Genomic DNA, 18,743 nt, shown 5'->3' with positions numbered 1-18,743 from the left:
TCAGAGAGAGGGAGAGCGTAACTGGGTGTGTGATAGTGTTTGTTAAACTCTCTTTTTGAATTGAACAAGGGGAGGTGATAATCAGTATTTAAGTCAACAGATAGAGATGTAGGCATCTGTTTGTCTACATCTTTTGTGACTTTTGTGACTGAGGCCGGGTGTTTGGAAACTTAATACAGTACATCCATCTGTCTCCTTCCTTCCTCTCACTCATATGCACTATTTGTACATCGCTTCAGATAAATGACAAACTAATACAATTTGATTAATAATAATCTGCTTCGCTTAGCTGAAGATATGTCAACGTCTGTGAGCTATTGCTAAAATATCCCTAGGTACGATCACATATCCTGCGTCATATACAGACAGGCTTAGTTTATTGGTGATACATTTGTCAAGCAGTGCATGGGTGCTATATGTATCCCCAGTCCTAATGATCCATCCCTCCAATGGGATCTCACCTGTCCACTTACATCAGAATCAGATTAACAAGGGTTCCCATGTTACTCACATACAGACCACAACTCCAGCTGGTCTCTGGACTGAAAATACCATGTCAAACTCTAACAGGATTCTCTAACAGTAGTATGTCTGTAAGCTCACTTAAAACACTTCTACTGTAGTTATGAGGAGCAGGTGACATGCGTGTATTTGAAGAACAAAAAAAACACTTCTGAAGAAAGATCCAGTAAGAATGATTCTTTTTTTATTTATTCCAAGTCTACTGCAATTTTATAAATCAACTAATTTGGCAAAGAAGCTCTATTACAATCCAATGTTATTTCCTAGTTGTGTCTGTGGTCATGTGTCTGTGGTCAGTGGGCAGTGTCTGTGGTCAACAGGAAGGGTTTGAAGCAGTAGAAGGAGATGTCTCCGTGGTCGACCACAGCGAAGGTAACAGGAACACCTCCGCTCTGCTCCGTCAGCTGCTCCACCCCCCTGAGGTCAGGTACCGGCCCTGCGAAGCTGCACAGCAACACAACACCACACAGTCACAGCCAGGGCACATACTGACATCATACTGTACACTAACATACAGCTACACACATGGGGTTTTTCAGATTATACTATATTTCTAGGAGAGGTCAGTCATTTTAGCTTTGGGGGCTGGACTGGACTACAATGGTTATATCCACCTGTAATAAACGCTTTGCAGCGAGGCGTGTGTGTGCGCGTGTGCGTGTGTGTCCTGACCTGCAGACACACATGCGAGAGTAAGGCCTCCCTGGACTGCTCTTCCTGAACTCAGCCACGGTGTCCGGCTGGTAGACATCGAAACACAGCCTCCAGCCCTCCGAACCCTGCTCCCTGGACACACACACACACCACTGACTCACCACATGCATATGCACCTGATCTACACCCACACACACCACCCTGCAGACAAACGCTCCACCTCTACACACAACAATCTGCTATAGGGCCTGAATCAGCCATTCACATCATTGTGGTTTCATATTTACATAAAATGCAGTGTTGACAGAGACACAGAGGGAGAGCGAAAGAAAGAAGGATAGAAAGAGACAATGAGAGGCAGAGAAGGAGAGAGAAGGAGAGGGAGGGAGGGACAGAAAGACTGGAGAAAGTGAGAAGGAATGAGAGATTAAGTGAGAGAAAGAGCTGGGCTGTACCTGGAGGTTCCATCTGTTAGTCTATAAGGTTTGATGACACTGATCTTGTCCAGCAACTCACCTGTAACACAGCAGGGGGGGTGGGGGGGGGGGGGGGGGCGTGGCGAGGCACACAGGACAGAACGTTTCCACCAGTGTTCTAGAACATTCTGAAAGCGGATCATTCCAACCCACACTGATGTTGTGCTACCCACACACGCACGCGCACACACACGCACGCACGCACACACACACACACCTCCTCCCATACGAGTAAACAGAGATCTTTTAACATAGCTCATTGTAGATGTATACACTATAATTAACCTCGGTATGTGTACTGACTATGCTCTGCATTTGTGTGCTGTAGATGGTGAATGAAGGCAGCATCTCAGACTCAATTATACAAACACAACAAAACAAACCGGTCAGTTATCGGTCAGAGGGTGGAGTTCGTACCACAGGAGGTGGGGTGTCGGGGGTCGTGGAGGGGCGTGACCTTCCCTTCCCACAGGTGGGCGGGTCTATCCTTGTGGCTCCGCCCCTTCCGCTGGGCCAGCAGCTGCCGGTACTCTGACCAGTTCCGGCAGCATCGCACCTCGCGGTCCTCGTTGACGTCCCTCCGGTAGCGGTCGCGCTCCCGCTCTCGTTCCCTCTCGCCACGGGACATGTGCACCTGGCGCAGGCTGAGCCTCCGCAGCCAGGGGGCCACGTGGCAAGGCCCCACGGCCAGGGCCCCCGGGAGCAGACTGGGCTCTGGGGAGGGGAGGCTGCAGGGGAGGTCCCTCCTGGAGCCCAGGTCTGGGAAGGAGATGGAGTCCCAGCGAGGAGGAGCAGAGGAGGAGGAGGAGGCTTGGGGCTGGGGCTGGGGGAGAGGCAGGTTTGGGGCAGGGTGTGAGTGAGGCCCTGCCTGGTCTGGGTCCTCACCTGCCCACCAGGACCGACCCATGCCAGCCTCAGTCAGGCCGGGGGTGCCCGGCGACGTCGCCATGGTGACGTCGCCGGGTCGAGTGGCTGTGTGACGTGAGGGAGAGTCAGGAGAAAAGGAGGCAGTTCCTTCCTCTTTTTTCCTCTCGGTTTCCTCTTCCTCTCCTCTCTCCTCCATCCTGTCATTCCTCTCTTTCTCCCTTCTGTCTTCTCGTTCCACCTGGTCCCTTCTCTCACTCCTCTCTCCGTCATCCCTCTCTTTCCTATCCTCCGACGTAGAGCCCTGCTGGGCCTCTGGGATCCTGCAATAGAAGCAGACATAGTTACAAAAGGTAGACCCACATCCATTAACACACATTCACAAAGCCCACATCCACTAACACACATCCAGAACCACCATCAGTTTCCAGTAGTTTGGTTAGGATGATCGTATTGGTCGCTCATTAGCCTATCAGCTATCTGCCTTTCGATGCTGGCCCTGTCAATGCCCCCAATGCAGGTCCACACCACTATCACCCTCTGCTGGATAACATGCAAGCAGCTGCCCCCTCACTGCCTCTGCTTACCCTGCGAGGAAGCTGGATTCATCTAGCCAGGCTTCAAATTACGCCTTGAGGCCAAACAGTGGTTTTAACCAATCAGTGTCCTTTAAGGAACTAGGTAGAATGTAACTGACCAACGGATGACAAATGGTGTTGACTATGAATGAGCAGAATGTTCCGGAAGAAGTTGTAGATCACCTGGGGGGAGGGGAGGGGCTGCGTTTTCTTTTGACGTGTCTTCCTCCTCGTTCACGTGACACAGGCAGGTTCAGCTGTCTCTCGTACTGGGACGCCACCAGACTGAGGAGGGAGAGAGAGCCGCGTTTAGCACACCACCTAGTTACACATCCACCACAGTAGACATTCCAGTTAGTATTTACGCTGTGTTCACACCAAAAGCGAAGCGAATCATTTGCGCGAATGTAGCAAATTTTCGCTTTGCGTTCATTTGTGTTTATTTGCACAAATCGCTGGGAGCCAAATGTGCGAATATAACCCAGTTAGTACTTAGTGTACAACCCAGTTAGTACTTAGTGTACATCAGTACCTGATGTCAAACCTGTTGACCACGTAGCCCAGTCTTTTCAGATGTCCAAACACCTGTTAGGAGTAGGACACACAGACAGCTCATACAGTAGGACACACAGACAGTAGGACACACAGACAGCTTAGACAGTAGGACACACAGACAGTAGGACACACAGACAGTAGGACACACAGACAGTAGGACACACAGACAGCTTAGACAGTAGGACACACAGACAGTAGGACACACAGACAGTAGGACACACAGACAGCTTAGACAGTAGGACACACAGACAGTAGGACACACAGACAGCTTAGACAGTAGGACACACAGACAGTAGGACACACAGACAGCTTAGACAGTAGGACACACAGACAGTAGGACACACAGACAGTTTAGACAGTAGGACACACAGACAGTAGGACACACAGACAGCTTAGACAGTAGGACACACAGACAGTAGGACACACAGACAGTAGGACACACAGACAGTAGGACACACAGTCAGCTCAGACAGTAGGACACAGACAGTAGGACACAGACAGTAGGACACACAGAGAGTTCAGCTCAGACAGTTTCAGACGTTACACAGAGGCTGTTTAGAAAAAGGGCCCATGTCTGAAATCTGTAAATCACTCAGAGTTGGACCGCTGGTGATGAAATAGCTGGTGTTGCATTGACGTAAAACTGTATATCTGTACGGTTTGTGCCGTCCTGCCAGTAAAGTCCTTCTGTCCTACCTGGTAGGCCTACTATCCTACCTGGTCCTGCCTTACCTGGTCCCATACTGTGGTAACTGGTCCTATACTGTCCTACCTGGTAGGCCTACTATCCTACCTGGTCCTGCCTTACCTGTTCCTGTCCTAGTCTTACCTGGTACTATCCTACCTGGTCCTGTCTCACCTGGTCCTGTCTCACCTGGTCCTGTCTCACCTGGTCCTGTCTCACCTGGTACTGCTGAAGGCTCACAGTCCTGGAGGACAGGAATCTCTCATAGGCTTCCTGGATCGACAGGGGCAGCTCTCTGTAGAACACCTGCAGGTTGCCCTGGTGACAAACACACCCAGTACCGTACATGTCACTACACTGTACACTCCCTTACACAGTGGATAGTCACTCTCTGGTTTACTGTCGGAGTCATACTCACACACTCCATGAGGTAGAGAGCTTCCTCGGGGTGGAGACACTGCTTACCCCGAGCAGAGAAGCCCATGGTCTGCCAGAACTTCCCCTGGAGCCGAGCAGAGAAACTCAGGTTAGGACAGAACCAGGTGGGGCAGGGAGAGAGGGGACAGGAGAGGGGGGGACAGGACAGGGGGACAGGAGAGGGGGACAGGAGAGGGGGGGATGGGGGGACAGGAGAGGGGGGAGAGGGGGACAGGAGAGGGGGGGAGAGGGGGACAGGAGAGGGGGACAGGAGAGGGGGACAGGAGAGGGGGGAGAGGGGGACAGGACAGGGGGACAGGACAGGGGGGGATGGGGGGACAGGAGAGGGGGGGAGAGGGGGACAGGAGAGGGGGGAGAGGGGGACAGGAGAGGGGGGGACAGGACAGGGGGACAGGAGAGGGGGACAGGAGAGGGGGGGATGGGGGGACAGGAGAGGGGGGGAGAGGGGGACAGGAGAGGGGGGAGAGGGGGACAGGAGAGGGGGGAGAGGGGGACAGGAGAGGGGGGGAGAGGGGGACAGGAGAGGGGGGGACAGGACAGGGGGACAGGAGAGGGGGACAGGAGAGGGGGGGATGGGGGGACAGGAGAGGGGGACAGGACAGGGGGACAGGACAGGGGGGGATGGGGGGACAGGAGAGGGGGGAGAGGGGGACAGGAGAGGGGGGGAGAGGGGGACAGGAGAGGGGGGGAGAGGGGGACAGGAGAGGGGGACAGGAGAGGGGGACAGGAGAGGGGGGGAGAGGGGGACAGGACAGGGGGACAGGACAGGGGGGGATGGGGGGACAGGAGAGGGGGGAGAGGGGGACAGGAGAGGGGGGGAGAGGGGGACAGGAGAGGGGGGGAGAGGGGGACAGGAGAGGGGGGGAGAGGGGGACAGGAGAGGGGGGGAGAGGGGGACAGGAGAGGGGGGGAGAGGGGGACAGGAGAGGGGGGGAGAGGGGGACAGGAGAGGGGGACAGGACAGGGGGGGATGGGGGACAGGAGAGGGGGGGAGGGGGGAGAGGGGGACAGGAGAGGGGGGAGAGGGGGACAGGAGAGGGGGACAGGAGAGGGGGGGAGAGGGGGACAGGAGAGGGGGGGAGAGGGGGACAGGAGAGGGGGACAGGACAGGGGGGGAGAGGGGGACAGGACAGGGGGGATGGGGGGACAGGACAGGGGGGGATGGGGGGACAGGGCAGGGGGGGATGGGGGGACAAGGGCAGGAAAGCACAGGACAGTACCAGGCTGGACGGGACTTGATGAGCTGCAGCCTTGGTCTCAGACAGACGTATCGGAAATGACTTACAGCTGGTGACTGCAGCTCCACAACCCTCTCACTGGGGATCCATACAGCCTTCACCAGGTTGCCTCTGAAACAGCGAGGAGACGGGTTAGGTGATATCCCCAACCCTGGGTAAAACCAGATGCCCGGGTCTCAAAAACGGTAACTTTCCAATCCAGCAGAAAATTTCAAAATGGTTTTAATCTATTTTTACCTGTGTGTGTGTGTGTGCGTGTATGTGTGTGTACGAGTGTGTGTGTGTGTGTGTGTGTGTGTGTGTACGAGTGTGTGTGTGTACGAGTGTGTGTGTGTGTGTACGTCTCCTACACACTCACAGTCTTTCCACTCTCTCCTCTGACACCAGGCTCCAGTGCTCATCCAGACTCTGCTGCAGCCGTTCTCGCTGTTTTCGGGAGTCGCTCGGTAGAAACTCCTTCTGTCCTCTCACCGGGATCTTGTGACTTCTGGACCGGGCAGCGAACAGCTCCGACGGGCTGGAGACACGTCCAAGAACAGTAATGTAACTGCTAGTAACTTACTGCACTGTACTTACTGTATACCAACACCGAAAAAGAGAGCTACCAGTTGTCTTGCTGTGTTGGGAGTTACAGATACGTTAGCTAGCTAACTAGATTAGCCCACGTGCATTAGTAAACAGTTCAAATGTCTAACAACTGTCTGTACCAAAACAGCAAAAAATTGCCTAAAACAACCACACACAAAAAATTATATTCATAAATCTCATTAGACATGTCAAGCAAAATACTTAAATACCTCAATATCTCGCTAAAGAAATTGAATTTCGCATCGCTTCTGTTTTGGTCTGCCATGTTTGACAGATAGGATAGTCGCTGTTCTCTGACTCCGCTGGGTCCTAACGCTCGCCGAGTCTCAGTCGGTTTAGCGATGTTCCTATTTTAGTCACAAGATGGAGGCAGAGTTCCATCTTCGACTTGAAAAGTTGGCCCGTCTGTATGGCATGTGTTTAATGTTTTTTTTTTTCTGTCCGTACGTATCATGTGTTTCATTCACGTACAGTCGTTTACGTACAATTCCACAGGAGAAAAATGCTATCTTGGTTATTAAACTTGCTTCTTACTGAAAACATTGATGCCATTGTTCATTCAGAGAATTGGTTCACAAACGTACAAAAAGAATGTATCATGACCCTACAGCCACAGTCCAGAAAACACAACTGAAAGTGTGTGTGTGTGCGTCTCACACAATCTCACATCCTCACCACTTACTCTCAGCCATCCAAGCCCTTTGGACACGAGTCATTAAACTCCTGACTCCTGAGATGTGAGATAGATGCATATACAATGAGGGGATGCCCCGGTGAGCAAACCAAACGCTGCCCCCCCTCCTCCTCCTCCACCCACCCTTCCCTTCAATTTCCCCGGAAGTGAGAGACCATGCTCCCACCCCTAACCCCACGACCTTCCCAACCACCACCCCCCCCACCTCCCCCACCTCCCCCACCCCTCCTCCTCCGCCTTCCCTGAAAGTCAACAATAAACCAGGTTTCCAGTAAGCCAGATAGCTGCCCAAGTCTGGCTCATCTCCATGGAGACCCCTAGCCGAGCTGACAGACGTAGGTCCCATGGTGTGTGTGCATGTGTGTGCACGTGCACGTGTGTGTGTGTGCACGTGTGTGTGTGTGTGTGTGCACGTGCACGTGTGTGTGTGTGTGTGCCATCCCAGACCAGGCCACCCATGCATTAAGACTTGATCTGAACCAGCAGGAAGACAGTCAGTGTGCATTGATTCCCAGGGCTCCTCCACAAAACCAAAAACCCTGTTCTGGTGGAACACCAGCCTGTGGGACAGGTATGAATGCAGTGTATTTGTCCATCTATGAGCGTAGACTACGAGCAGGGGGTGGGAGTTGTAGTCTTTTGAATGGGAGAGAGTTACTGGAGGGGCTGGACTGCAACCCAGACTGTTTACAACCCTGTGTGTTCCCGTACGAGATGGGATGACGTTAGCATCTGGCCTCCGCTAGGGTGTGTGAGCAACGTTAGCGTGTGTGTGTCTCTGTGTGTGCACATAGGTGTGTATCTGTGTGTCAAGTCTGCTTGTGTCTGTGTGTATGTATGAGTGTGTCTCTATGTCTGTGTGTATGTCTGTGTGTGTGTGTGTGTGTGTGTCTGTGTGTGTGTATGTGAGAGTGGGTCAGTCTGTGGGAGTATGTGCATGAATGTGGGTCCCCGCTATTCTAAGGCGCTTAACTTGTGCTGCGGCCTTTCAGCCTGCCTGGCTCTTTAATCCCCTGGCTAAAGTTCTGAACCGCCCTCTCATCGTTCCTGGTCCCTGAGGACTGTTGACTTGCAAAACAGGGCTAGAGGGTTCCAGAGAGGTGAGTGTGTCAATTACATTGTGTGTGTGTGTGTGTGTGTGTGTGTGGGGCAGCAGTATGGGGTCAGATGGTTCCAGAGAGGGGTTAGGCTGCCTGGGAGGTCAGCATGAAGGTCATATTTCCTGCACACCCACAGGTCGCCTGCGACAGGGATCCAGAGAGCTGAGAAGGGAGGCTGGGAGGGGAGGCTGAGAGGGGAGGCTGAGAGGGGAGGCTGAGAGGGGAGGCTGAGAGGGGAGGCTGAGAGGGGAGGCTCGGAGGGGAGGCTGAGAGGGGAGGCTGGGAGGGGAGGCTGAGAGGGGAGGCTGGGAGGGGAGGCTGAGAGGGGAGGCTCGGAGGGGAGGCTGGGAGGGGAGGCTGAGAGGGGAGGCTGAGAGGGGAGGCTGAGAGGGGAGGCTCGGAGGGGAGGCTGGGAGGGGAGGCTGGGAGGGGAGGCTGAGAGGGGAGGCTCGGAGGGGAGGCTGGGAGGGGAGGCTGGGAGGGGAGGCTGAGAGGGGAGACTGGGAGGGGAGGCTGGGACATAGCATTACCAGTCTGGAGAATCCTAGAACATCTACTGTTACCATCATAGTTATCAAGGGGCTGTAAGGGAAGGTCTTAGGAACCCTAGATCGCATCCTATTCTCGAACCACCAAGAGACTGTCCTGAGAGCCGGCCTGTGGTCTTAAGAACTGTAAAACACCGTGAGAGGATCAAGGATTGAGCTCCGAAATATCGTCCTTCATGTCAACATAAACTGACCCCCCTCTCCCTCAGTCAATACATCCCGCCTCCTGCGAAGATAACGGAGATCAAAGTAAGCCCTTTCATTCTACCAGCTTATCCCCTGTAGCCTCTGGAAATCTGAATTGTTTGCAAACAGTTGTGAAGGATGTAGCAACACAGACGTAGGCTAAGCCATCAGTCAACAAAGCTGCTACCGTTCTGACTCAGTTGCATTTGGAAACACATACATGCACACACACATTGTACACACATAAACACATGCAGACGTGTGTAAGGACATAACACATATACACACGCAAACACACACACACAGAGACCATTAACAAACAAAGCTTCTCTCCGTAGCAGCTATCCCTGTGGTCTGATGCAGGGCCGTTAGACCTGCCTCCTCCACACTACTAATCTGTTAAAGCCGCTGTCGTTTGTCCTTCTGATCACCACAGTGTCATTGACACCCTCTGTCTGGTCAGGACCACAAAGGGACGCCCCTAACCCCTTTTCACAACCCCTATGTCCCCCCCGCCCCCCCCACACACACACACCCCCACACACACACCCCTACACCCTTCCGGGTCGTCAATGAAGTTCACAGGGTGTTGCGGGATGTGAATTCAGACACAACAGGTGTCGATGAATCTCAGCGCATCACCTGCACCTTGGGACACCTCACCCAGTCAGACCACCATGCAGCAGGACCTGCTGTGGAACCCTCGGTGTTCTGGAACACAGAAGGTCACCACGTTCTGGAACTGCCGGAGGTCTATTGTTCCAGAACCTTCTGGATGAATCCCTGGGAGGGTCCTTTACAAGACTTCTCCTCCCCCTTCTTCCCTTTCTCTTGCTCCCCCCTCCCTCCTCCTCCTCCTCCTCTAGCTGTTCCCCGTCTTTGCCTGTGTCTGTTTGCATTCCTCTCAGTTAATAAATGTTTGTCTGATGCCTTGCAGGGGGCTAAAGATCACCCCACACAAACACATTAGCTCCTCCCTGCTTTCCTCGTCCCCTCCCTCCCTTTCTCTTGCTTTATCACACACTCCCTTTCCCTCGCTTTTTCACTGCTTTCCCTCTCTCTGTCCCTCTTTTTCTTTTTCAATCGTCCCGTTCATTCAGTTCCCGCTGTCTCTCTCTCTCTCTCTCTCTCTCTCTCTCTCTCTCTCTCTCTCTCTCTCTCTCTCTCTCTCTCTCTCTCTCTCTCTCTCTCTCTCTCTCTCTCTATGTCTTTATGTCACTCTTTCCCCCTCTCTCTGTTTGTGTCTCTCTCTCCTTCCCCCTCTCTCTCTCTATCTTTATACATTGTGTGCCTCTCTCCTCCCCGCCCCCCCAGGCCAGGCTGGAAAGGAGCAGATATCTGGGGTTATGAGCGTCATAAATATCATAGACATGCAGCTCAGCCATTAACTGTGATAATGACTGTCCTCCTATCTACATCACGCATTCTGACACACACACACTCATGAACAGACACACACTCATGAACAGACACACACTCATGAACAGACACACACTCATGAACAGACACACACTCATGAACAGACACACACTCATGAACAGACACACACTCTTGTACGCACCACACGCAGACAAACACAATTACTACGCACACACACTCACACACTCATGACCACATGGTAAAAACATGCACATACATACAGCGCATTTTCATTGTTACTGAAGCAAGCACACCCAAACAAACACACACACACACAGTCAAACATGCACACACTTAAACACACACCCCCTTGTTTGATCATGTTCTTTACACAGCTGATCCACCAGGACAGTCACCATGGGTCAACAGTGGAGGATCGGGACACGGATCAATTTGTGTCTAGTTACTGCGTAATGTTTTAATGTGTCCAAACTGCCCTGCCTGCCCCCCTGTGCCCTGCCTCCCTGTGCCCTGCCCCCCTGTGTCCTGCCTCCCTTTGCCCTGCCTCACTTTGCCCTGCCTGCCTTCCTGTGCCCTGCCTCCCTGTGTCCTGCCTGCCTTCCTGTGCCCTGCCTGCCTCCCTGCCTCCCTGTGCCCTGCCTGCCTTCCTGTGCCCTGCCTCCCTGTGCCCTGCCTCCCTGTGCCCTGCCTCCCTGTGTCCTGCCTCCCTTTGCCCTGCCTGCCTTCCTGTGCCTTGCCTCCCTGTGCCCTGCCTCCCCGTGCCCTGCCCCCCTGTGCCCTGCCCCCCTGTGCCCTGCCTCCCTGTGCCCTGTCTCCCTGTGTCCTGCCTCCCTTTGCCCTGCCTCCCTGTGCCCTGCCTCCCTGTGCCCTGCCTCCCTGTGTCCTGCCTCCCTTTGCCCTGCCTGCCTTCCTGTGCCCTGCCTGCCTCCCTGTGCCCTGCCTCCCTGTGCCTGCCTGCCTCCCTTTGCCCTGCCTGCCTTCCTGTGCCCTGCCTGCCTCCCTGTGCCCTGCCTCCCTGTGCCCTGCCTCCCTGTGCCCTGCCTACCTGTGCCCTGCCTCTCTGTGCCCTGGCTTGTTGTGAGTAGTACAGGCCCTGCTCTGGAGACTGGACCAGGACCACAAGCCTCGTGCTGGTGTTTAGCACGAGGACATGTGTCTGGAGGTGATAACCAGGGTCATTATCCCCCCAAACACTGCAGGGGACTGATAATAGAGACGAAGGTGAGAGAGGAGGGGAGAGAGAGAGAGAGAGAGAGAGAGAGAGAGAGAGAGAGAGAGAGAGAGAGAGAGAGAGAGAGAGAGAGAGAGAGGGGGGGGTGAAAGGGAAAGAGAAAGGGGTTTTCCTTTAATGGTTTATTTCTCTCTCAGACAGATAGACATGAAGACAGACAGACAGACCCAGTGAAAGGAGGGACTCCGGGGCAGTGTCAGAAAGGGATGCTGAGGGAAAACCCTGGCTGACATCAGCCTTAGTTCAGGAGGGCTGGGGGTCTGGGTGGAGGACTGGGGTCTTGGTGGAGGGCTGGGGGTCTGGGTGGAGGACTGGGGGTCTTGGTGGAGGACTGGGGGTCTGGGTGGAGGGCTGGGGGTCTGGGTGGAGGACTGGGGGTCTGGGTGGAGGACTGGGGGTCTGGATGGAGGGCTGGGGGTCTGGGTGGAGGACTGGGGGTCTTGGTGGAGGACTGGAGGTCTGGGTGGAGGGCTGGGGGTCTGGGTGGAGGGCTGGGGGTCTGGGTGGAGGGCTGGGGGTCTGGGTGGAGGGCTGGGGGTCTGGATGGAGGGCTGGGGGTCTTGGTTGAGGGCTGGGGGTCTGGATGGAGGGCTGGGGGTCTGGGTGGAGGGCTTTTGTCACAGTGGTCGCCACGGCACCCACAGCAGCTCACCTATTGAGGGCAGCGTCTAAGATATGTAAAGCAGCAGCGTTTGAAAGTCTCCCCTATGAGGAACACACAAAGAAATAAAGAAATCAAATTAAGGCCTGGAAAGGAGAGAGTAAAGGAGGGGATGAGAGAAAAGACAGAAAGAGAGAGAAAGAGAGCAAAAAAAAAAGAAGTGAGAGAGAGAGTATCCTGTGTGTATCACGGAGCGGGCTGCCAGCCAAGCCGTGTGTTGGAATCCAATGAGTGTTGCGAAATACGGTTAGTGTTGTTCCAGTCAGCAGGAGTGTGAGTGTGCGGGAGGCAGCTTACTGAGGCTGTGTCGGCCCAGAGGGCTGCCCATTCTACTTTCTCATTGAGCCGGGCCAAGTCCTGCTTGGTGCGTTCCTCCTCTCCCCTCCTCTCCCCTCGTCCCCCCCCCACCCCCCCCCCCACCCCCCCAGCGTAGGGAGGCAGGTCTGGGCTTGCCCTGCCAAGGTCATACTACGGGCGCCAGGAACACACACGGCCCAGCCTCTCCAGCCTCCCCCAGCCTCCCCTCCCCAGCCTCCCCTCTCCAGCCTCTCCAACCTCTCCAGCCTCCCCTCCCAAGCCTCCCCTGCCTCTTTAGCCTTTATAGCCTCTAAAGCTTCAGAACTTTCCTCTGCCCTGGTTCAAAACTCCTTAGGCCCAGCCCCAGCCTCAGGCCCGGGCCCAGCCCCAGCCTCAGCCTCAGGCCCGGGCCCAGCCCCAGCCCCAGCCCCAGCCTCAGGCCCGGGCCCAGCCTCAGCCTCAGCCTCAGGCCCGGGCCCGGGCCCAGCCCCAGCCCAGCCTCAGCTACCATGGACAGTGTTTACGTTTGTTTTCTTCTCACCGCTCTGTACATTTCCGTGTTCTCTCACCCCCTGGGGATAGCCTGAGAATCTCTCTCCTTACCGCTCTCTTCACTCTCTCTCTCTGTCTCCCTCCCCTCCCTCTCTCTCCCTCCTCCTCCCTTCCTCCCTCCCTCCCTCTTCTCTCAGGGGTCAGCTCCTCCTCTTGAGGTATGCTGATACTGTTGTTGTTACACCTGCTGCTGTCTCCACAACAGTACACCTCTCTCTCTCTTCCCCTTTTTCTCCCCCCCTACATCTCTCTCTGTTTCTCTCTCTATCTCTCTCGCTCCATTTCCTTCTCCCTCTCTCGCTCTCTTGTTCCTGTCCCTCTCTCTCCCCCACTCTATATCTCTCTCTCCCTACTCTCTCTTTCTCCCTCCCTCCCTCACCTTCGCTCTCTCCCTCCTCCCTTCCCTTTCTCACTCTCCACTCAATTAGACACTTCATGAACAGGTTGCTACCTCCAGCTTCCATGAGAGAACCCCATGAAGGGTCCCACACCCAGGTGTCTGACACCCTCACCATTGACCTTTAGACCAAGAAGTTAGGACGAGGTCCTTGACAATCCGTGGCAAGGCTGTTTCAAACCACCTCTGCTACAAACAAACCATGTGGGTGTTTTTGAACCAACTTGTCAGATGAAAAGAGAACATGAAAGACCACATTTCTTAGAGGAGACAATGGCTATAGAGCTGTGAAGAACAAGGGATGTAAGGTGAGAGTGTAAGTGTGTGTGTGTGTTCATCATTAGTACTGTAACTAGCTGGGCTGTGGGGCATGGCACCATTGTGTTCCCTGAGGAAGTGTGTCTCACCTGTTACCTGGGTAGCACAACACAGTGGTGACGCTACAGGGCACGCTCAGAAGCCAAGGGCACTTAGAACATGCCTTCACTGCCTCCCTCCTGCCTCCCTCCTGTCTCACTGCCTCCCTCCTGCCTCCCTGCCTCCCTCCTGTCTCACTGCCTCCCTCCTGCCTCCCTGCCTCCCTCCTGTCTCACTGCCTCCCTCCTGCTTCCCTCCTGCCTCCCTGCCTCACTCCTGCCTCCCTCCTGTCTCACTGCCTCCCTCCTGCCTCCCTGCCTCCCTCCTGTCTCACTGCCTCCCTCCTGCTTCTCTCCTGCATCCCTACCTCACTCCTGCCTCCCTCCTGCCTCACTCCTGCCTCCCTCCTGCCTCACTCCTGCATCCCTGCCTCACTCCTGCCTCCCTCCTGCCTCACTCCTGCCTCCCTGCCTCACTCCTGCGTCCCTTCTGCCTACCCTGGTCGACTCTCCCCCTGGTCATTGTATTTGCAGGATCCCCTCCATGTAGACTGCTCTCTAAGCTGCTGATGCACTAGGGGGAACACACACACACACACACTAATCTGCTGATGGATGTCAGATTAGCCCTTTGCTACTCTCTCTAACAAAGAGCCCTCTGCCCACACTGAGGAAGAACACACACGCTGAACACACACACACACACAGGTGGACACACACACACAGGTGGACACACACACACACACAGGTGGACACACACACACACACAGGTGGACACACACACACCAGAGGCCACAGACAAACGGAAGATCCCAACTCTCTTCAACTGTCTTTTCCTCTGATGCCCCCCCCCCCCTTCAGACCTGCACCTTCCTTCCACTGTGAAAACACCTTGAATACAGAGGCTGACGTAGCTTTGTCTTGACGCACCTCCTCACATCAGGACACACACACACCAGGACACACACACACATAGGGCACACACACACACACCCACACCCCAACACTCCTTCCTCATTTTGATTCTGCTGTCCTCAGACCCATCCCACTCTGGTAAGCGTTGGCAGGACTGAACTTGTATGGACACACATACTGTGGGTCCGCTTGTGTCAGAGGAGCTTTCTGTGCTCTGTAAAACCAACACAAAGGCTTCCATAAAGCTGGAGGAGCCCTGGGTGAGTTTTATAGTGGGTAGTAACCATGTTGATCTTTCATACTGCTCAGTCACACAGAGATAAGACGACTCGATGGCCCTACTTCACTAAAACACACAGGATGACAACACGCAAACACACAACCAAGAACACACACACACTCACACACACTCACACACACACACACGCAACACCGAGAACACACAGAGGAGAATTGTGTAACCTAAAAAATAAAGTGTTTGTGTGTGTATGTGTGACTATTGATTCATCTGGTCAGAGTTGTGTGTTCTTGTGATATAGCTCTGCTCAGTCCTATCTGGTGCTCTCGCTTGACTGAGCAGAGCTACAATCCCTCCCTCCCTCCTTTCAACATGCATCCCTACCTGTCCTCCCCCTCCCTCCCTCCCTCCCTCCATCCATCCATCCATCCATCCCTCCCTCCCTCCCTCCCTCCCTCCCTCCCTCCCTCCCTCCCTCCCTCCCTCCCTCCCTCCCTCCCTCCCTCCCTCCCTCCCTCCCTCCCTCCCTCCCTCCATCCATCCCTCCCTCCCCCCTCCCTCCCTCCCTCCCTCCGTCCGTCCATCCATCCATCCCTCCCTCCCTCCCTCCCTCCCTCCCTCCCTCCGTCCATCCATCCATCCATCCCTCCCTCCCTCCCTCCCTCCCTCCCTCCGTCCATCCATCCATCCCTCCCTCCCTCCCTCCCTCCCTCCCTCCCTCCCTCCCTCCCACCCTCCACCCTCATCCAGGCTCTAACATATGAAGCCTCAACAATGACAGGACCGAAGGCTCCAATAGTTCCTAACAGCACCAAAACACGCTGGTGTCTCCTGGCAACCACCGCCCCCCAAAAGTGTCTCTGATAGTTCCAAGCTACAGTCAGGAGCACCATGCATCTTATAACACACACGGACCTCTTCTGTTCCCACAACTCTCCTGTTTATACATCAGAGCCCTGACCAGTTCAACAGTGGGAACAAGCCCCCCACATGACACACACGTACATACGCACCAACACACACACACACACACATTCTACCCCCTGTATGCATGACAATGGCACCAGCCGTTGCCCCGGAGACCAGCCTTTCACGGGCCCTGTGATAAAAAAGATGTATTCCCCCTCTCGTCCTCTTTCCAGTCTTTCTCCAAGCCGGTGGTGTGGTGACTTAAGCTGACGTGGATTGCCCTTGTCTCATGCCCCCAGCCTCCTTAACCAGCCCCCGGCCTCCTTAACCAGCCCCAGCTTCCTTAACCAGCCCCAGCCTTCTAAACCAGCCCCAGCCTCACCTTCTTAACCAGCCCCAGCCTCCTTAACCAGCCCCAGCCTTCTAAACCAGCCCCGGCTTTCTTAACCAGCCCAAGCCTCCTTAACCAGCCCCAGCCTTCTAAACCAGCCCCGGCTTTCTTAACCAGCCCAAGCCTCCTTAACCAGCCCCAGCCTCACCTTCTTAACCAGTCCCAGCCTCCTTAACCAGCCCCAGCCTCACCTTCTTAACCAGCCCCAGCTTCCTTAACCAGCCCCAGCCTTCTAAACCAGCCCCGGCTTCCTTAACCAACCCCAGCCTCGCCTCCTTAACCAGCCCCAGCTTCATTAACCATCCCCAGTCTCCTTAACCAGCCCCAACCCCAGCCGCCTTAACCAGCCCCAGCCTCGCCTCCTTAACCAGCCTCATTCATGGCCCAAGTCCATCTTCAACCCCAGCCTATGCCCCAGCCTCCACCTGTGTCTATGCTTATGCGATATTCTCAGCCCCAGCCCCTTCAGCCTCTGCCTCAGGCCCAGCCTCCGCCAGCCCATTCCCCTCCTTCTCTACTACGCAGTCTGGAATACCGATGTGGTTGATGGGGCAACGGGTACAAATACATCCTGGAGAAGAGGAGCACAGACCTTCCCTGTTTCAGACTCCTCTGCTCTGGAACTTTCTCTCTTCATTCTCAGTTCGCAAACCTCTGGAACCCCCGTTCTCCTCTGTGTTGTTACAGGACTTTGACTATAACGTTCTGAATTTACTGTATATGTAAATTACCAGTATAAACAAGTAAAACCTTTTTTTTTATTACAAAGCTGGTCAAATTCTGTTCCCTCCTTCCCTTTTCCCACATTCTGCCTCCCTGCGTAAAAACTGTGAGTTTAGCACTTCTGGAACAGTTTAATTCTCAATAATTTCTCTATTGATAAATCATGTAATATCCCTGGCTAAGTAAGTCATTGTGCGTGTGTGTGTGTGTGTGTGTGTGCGTGCGTGCGTGTGCGTGAGTGTGTGTGCGTGTGTGTGTTATCCCTGGTTAGCTATGTCATTAATTGTGTGCGGGTGTGTTATCCCCGACTAGCTTAGTCAGGAGCGTGTGTGGGGGCAAGCTCGTGTGTTTTTGCATGTGTGGTTGTTTCTGTTAATATGCATTTAACACTTTCGGTTCGAAGCGTGTCTGCGCTGGGCTGCGTGCACTGAGCTAGCTAGCTGCTGCGCGGCACGGCAGGATTAGCATTTCACCGGGAGTGTCTCCTTACCTGCAGCCGTCAGCACACCTCGGAGAAGAATGGCCGACTCGTGTTACACTAGCCCTCTCATCTAACCGTCATCCTGACACTTTATCATTACCTGCCCTGCCTGTACTGCTCCGGCTGCTAGCTAGCTGTGCCTGACATAGAGAACTCTGCAGGGGGCCTCCAGAGCTGGGGGGGGGGGGGGGGGGGGTCACAAGAACTCCAATCCAGGAAAAGAGCACCTAAATGGGGTTGGGAGGTGGGGGAAGGTGGCCCTGCTCTGGAAGATTGGGTGTCCCAGGTTTCATCATACTGGGATATAATATTACTCTCCTATCTTGTGTTGTCCTTGCCCCACCTTTCTCTCGCGCCTGTAATCTCTCTGTCGCTGTCTCTCTTCTCTCTGGTTACCCCCACATTAACAAGACAACCAGTATTTCTTTGACCAGTCTCACATACGAAGAATGCAAACGGGAAAACCGTGATGGTTCAAATGAGAACTGAGGATAAAGGCGTCTGCTAATTTAACTTAAAAGTCACGTAAATGTAGCGCTGTAAAGAAAAAAAGCACCCAGCTCCACCTGGCTAAACCCTGTGCGCAGGAATACCGTCTGGCAGTGTGGACGTGATGTGGACTTGGGGAGAGCAGGCGGAGTGATTTACGTGCGGTGGGACTTGTCCCTGCTAGACCCCACACGGACCCAATGAGGACCCATAGAGCTGTGTGCCAGGGGGGTGAGGGTCTTAGTGAACACAGACAAAGGTCTGAAAAACACCCCCGTCCTCCCCCTACCAGTCAGACAACACCCCCCCCCCCCATTCCCCCGCCCCCAACGGAGCAGGAAAAGGCCAGCGTGAACTACACACACACAAACATGGACACACATTATACATGGACACACATTATACACAAACACACACACACACACACAAACACACACATATACTGCTGGGAAAGAGAAAGTCTGAAAGAAGACCAGAGAAAAAGGTAGAGAGAAAGATTGGCAGAGAAAATAAACCGTTTTATATGTTCAGGCATACGCACCAATTACACTGAATGAAAGACGTCCTTTCGATAGTTCAATTATTTTTTTTATTCTT

At 54.3% G+C, this 18,743-nt stretch overlaps 1 protein-coding gene across 3 annotated transcripts; it reads right to left on the bottom strand.

Moving 5' to 3' along the window:
- Nucleotides 1–679: 679 nt before the first annotated feature.
- On the bottom strand, nt 680–6,942 carry tsen54 (TSEN54 tRNA splicing endonuclease subunit). Of its 3 annotated transcripts, none has more exons than XM_084678795.1 (11): nt 6,808–6,942; nt 6,369–6,527; nt 6,058–6,121; nt 4,753–4,836; nt 4,554–4,652; nt 3,627–3,679; nt 3,278–3,379; nt 2,070–2,839; nt 1,632–1,692; nt 1,137–1,308; nt 680–966 (listed from the first exon to the last, which is right to left on the bottom strand). In XM_084678795.1, exons 1-11 carry the CDS (start codon nt 6,861–6,863, stop codon nt 946–948), a joined length of 1,641 nt encoding a protein of 546 aa, XP_084534921.1. In that variant the 5' UTR covers nt 6,864–6,942; the 3' UTR covers nt 680–945. The 3 variants fall into 3 exon arrangements, with proteins under 3 accessions (XP_084534921.1, XP_084534920.1, XP_084534922.1); XM_084678794.1 differs by having other exon boundaries at nt 1,195–1,308; XM_084678796.1 differs by lacking the exons at nt 6,058–6,121; nt 6,369–6,527; nt 6,808–6,942 and adding an exon at nt 5,993–6,011 and having other exon boundaries at nt 1,195–1,308.
- Nucleotides 6,943–18,743: the final 11,801 nt, after the last annotated feature.

Source organism: Hypomesus nipponensis, chromosome 17 (assembly GCF_054491055.1).
Source record: "Hypomesus nipponensis isolate SF chromosome 17, ASM5449105v1, whole genome shotgun sequence".
NCBI classification, from domain to species: domain Eukaryota; kingdom Metazoa; phylum Chordata; class Actinopteri; order Osmeriformes; family Osmeridae; genus Hypomesus; species Hypomesus nipponensis.
This window is presented reverse-complemented; position numbering and strand designations above follow the sequence as displayed.

Bases quoted from the DNA above. Each gene is read 5' to 3' on its own strand.
- tsen54 (XM_084678794.1), bottom strand. From the start codon at position 6,863: ATGGCAGACCAAAACAGAAGCGATGCGAAATTCAATTTCTTTAGCGAG. The intron at 4,653-4,752 runs GTGAGTATGACT...GTTTGTCACCAG, and splicing joins CTCTCTACCTCATGGAGTGT to GGCAACCTGCAGGTGTTCTA. The intron at 1,693-2,069 runs GTACGAACTCCA...GCTGTGTTACAG, and splicing joins CCGACACCCCACCTCCTGTG to GTGAGTTGCTGGACAAGATC.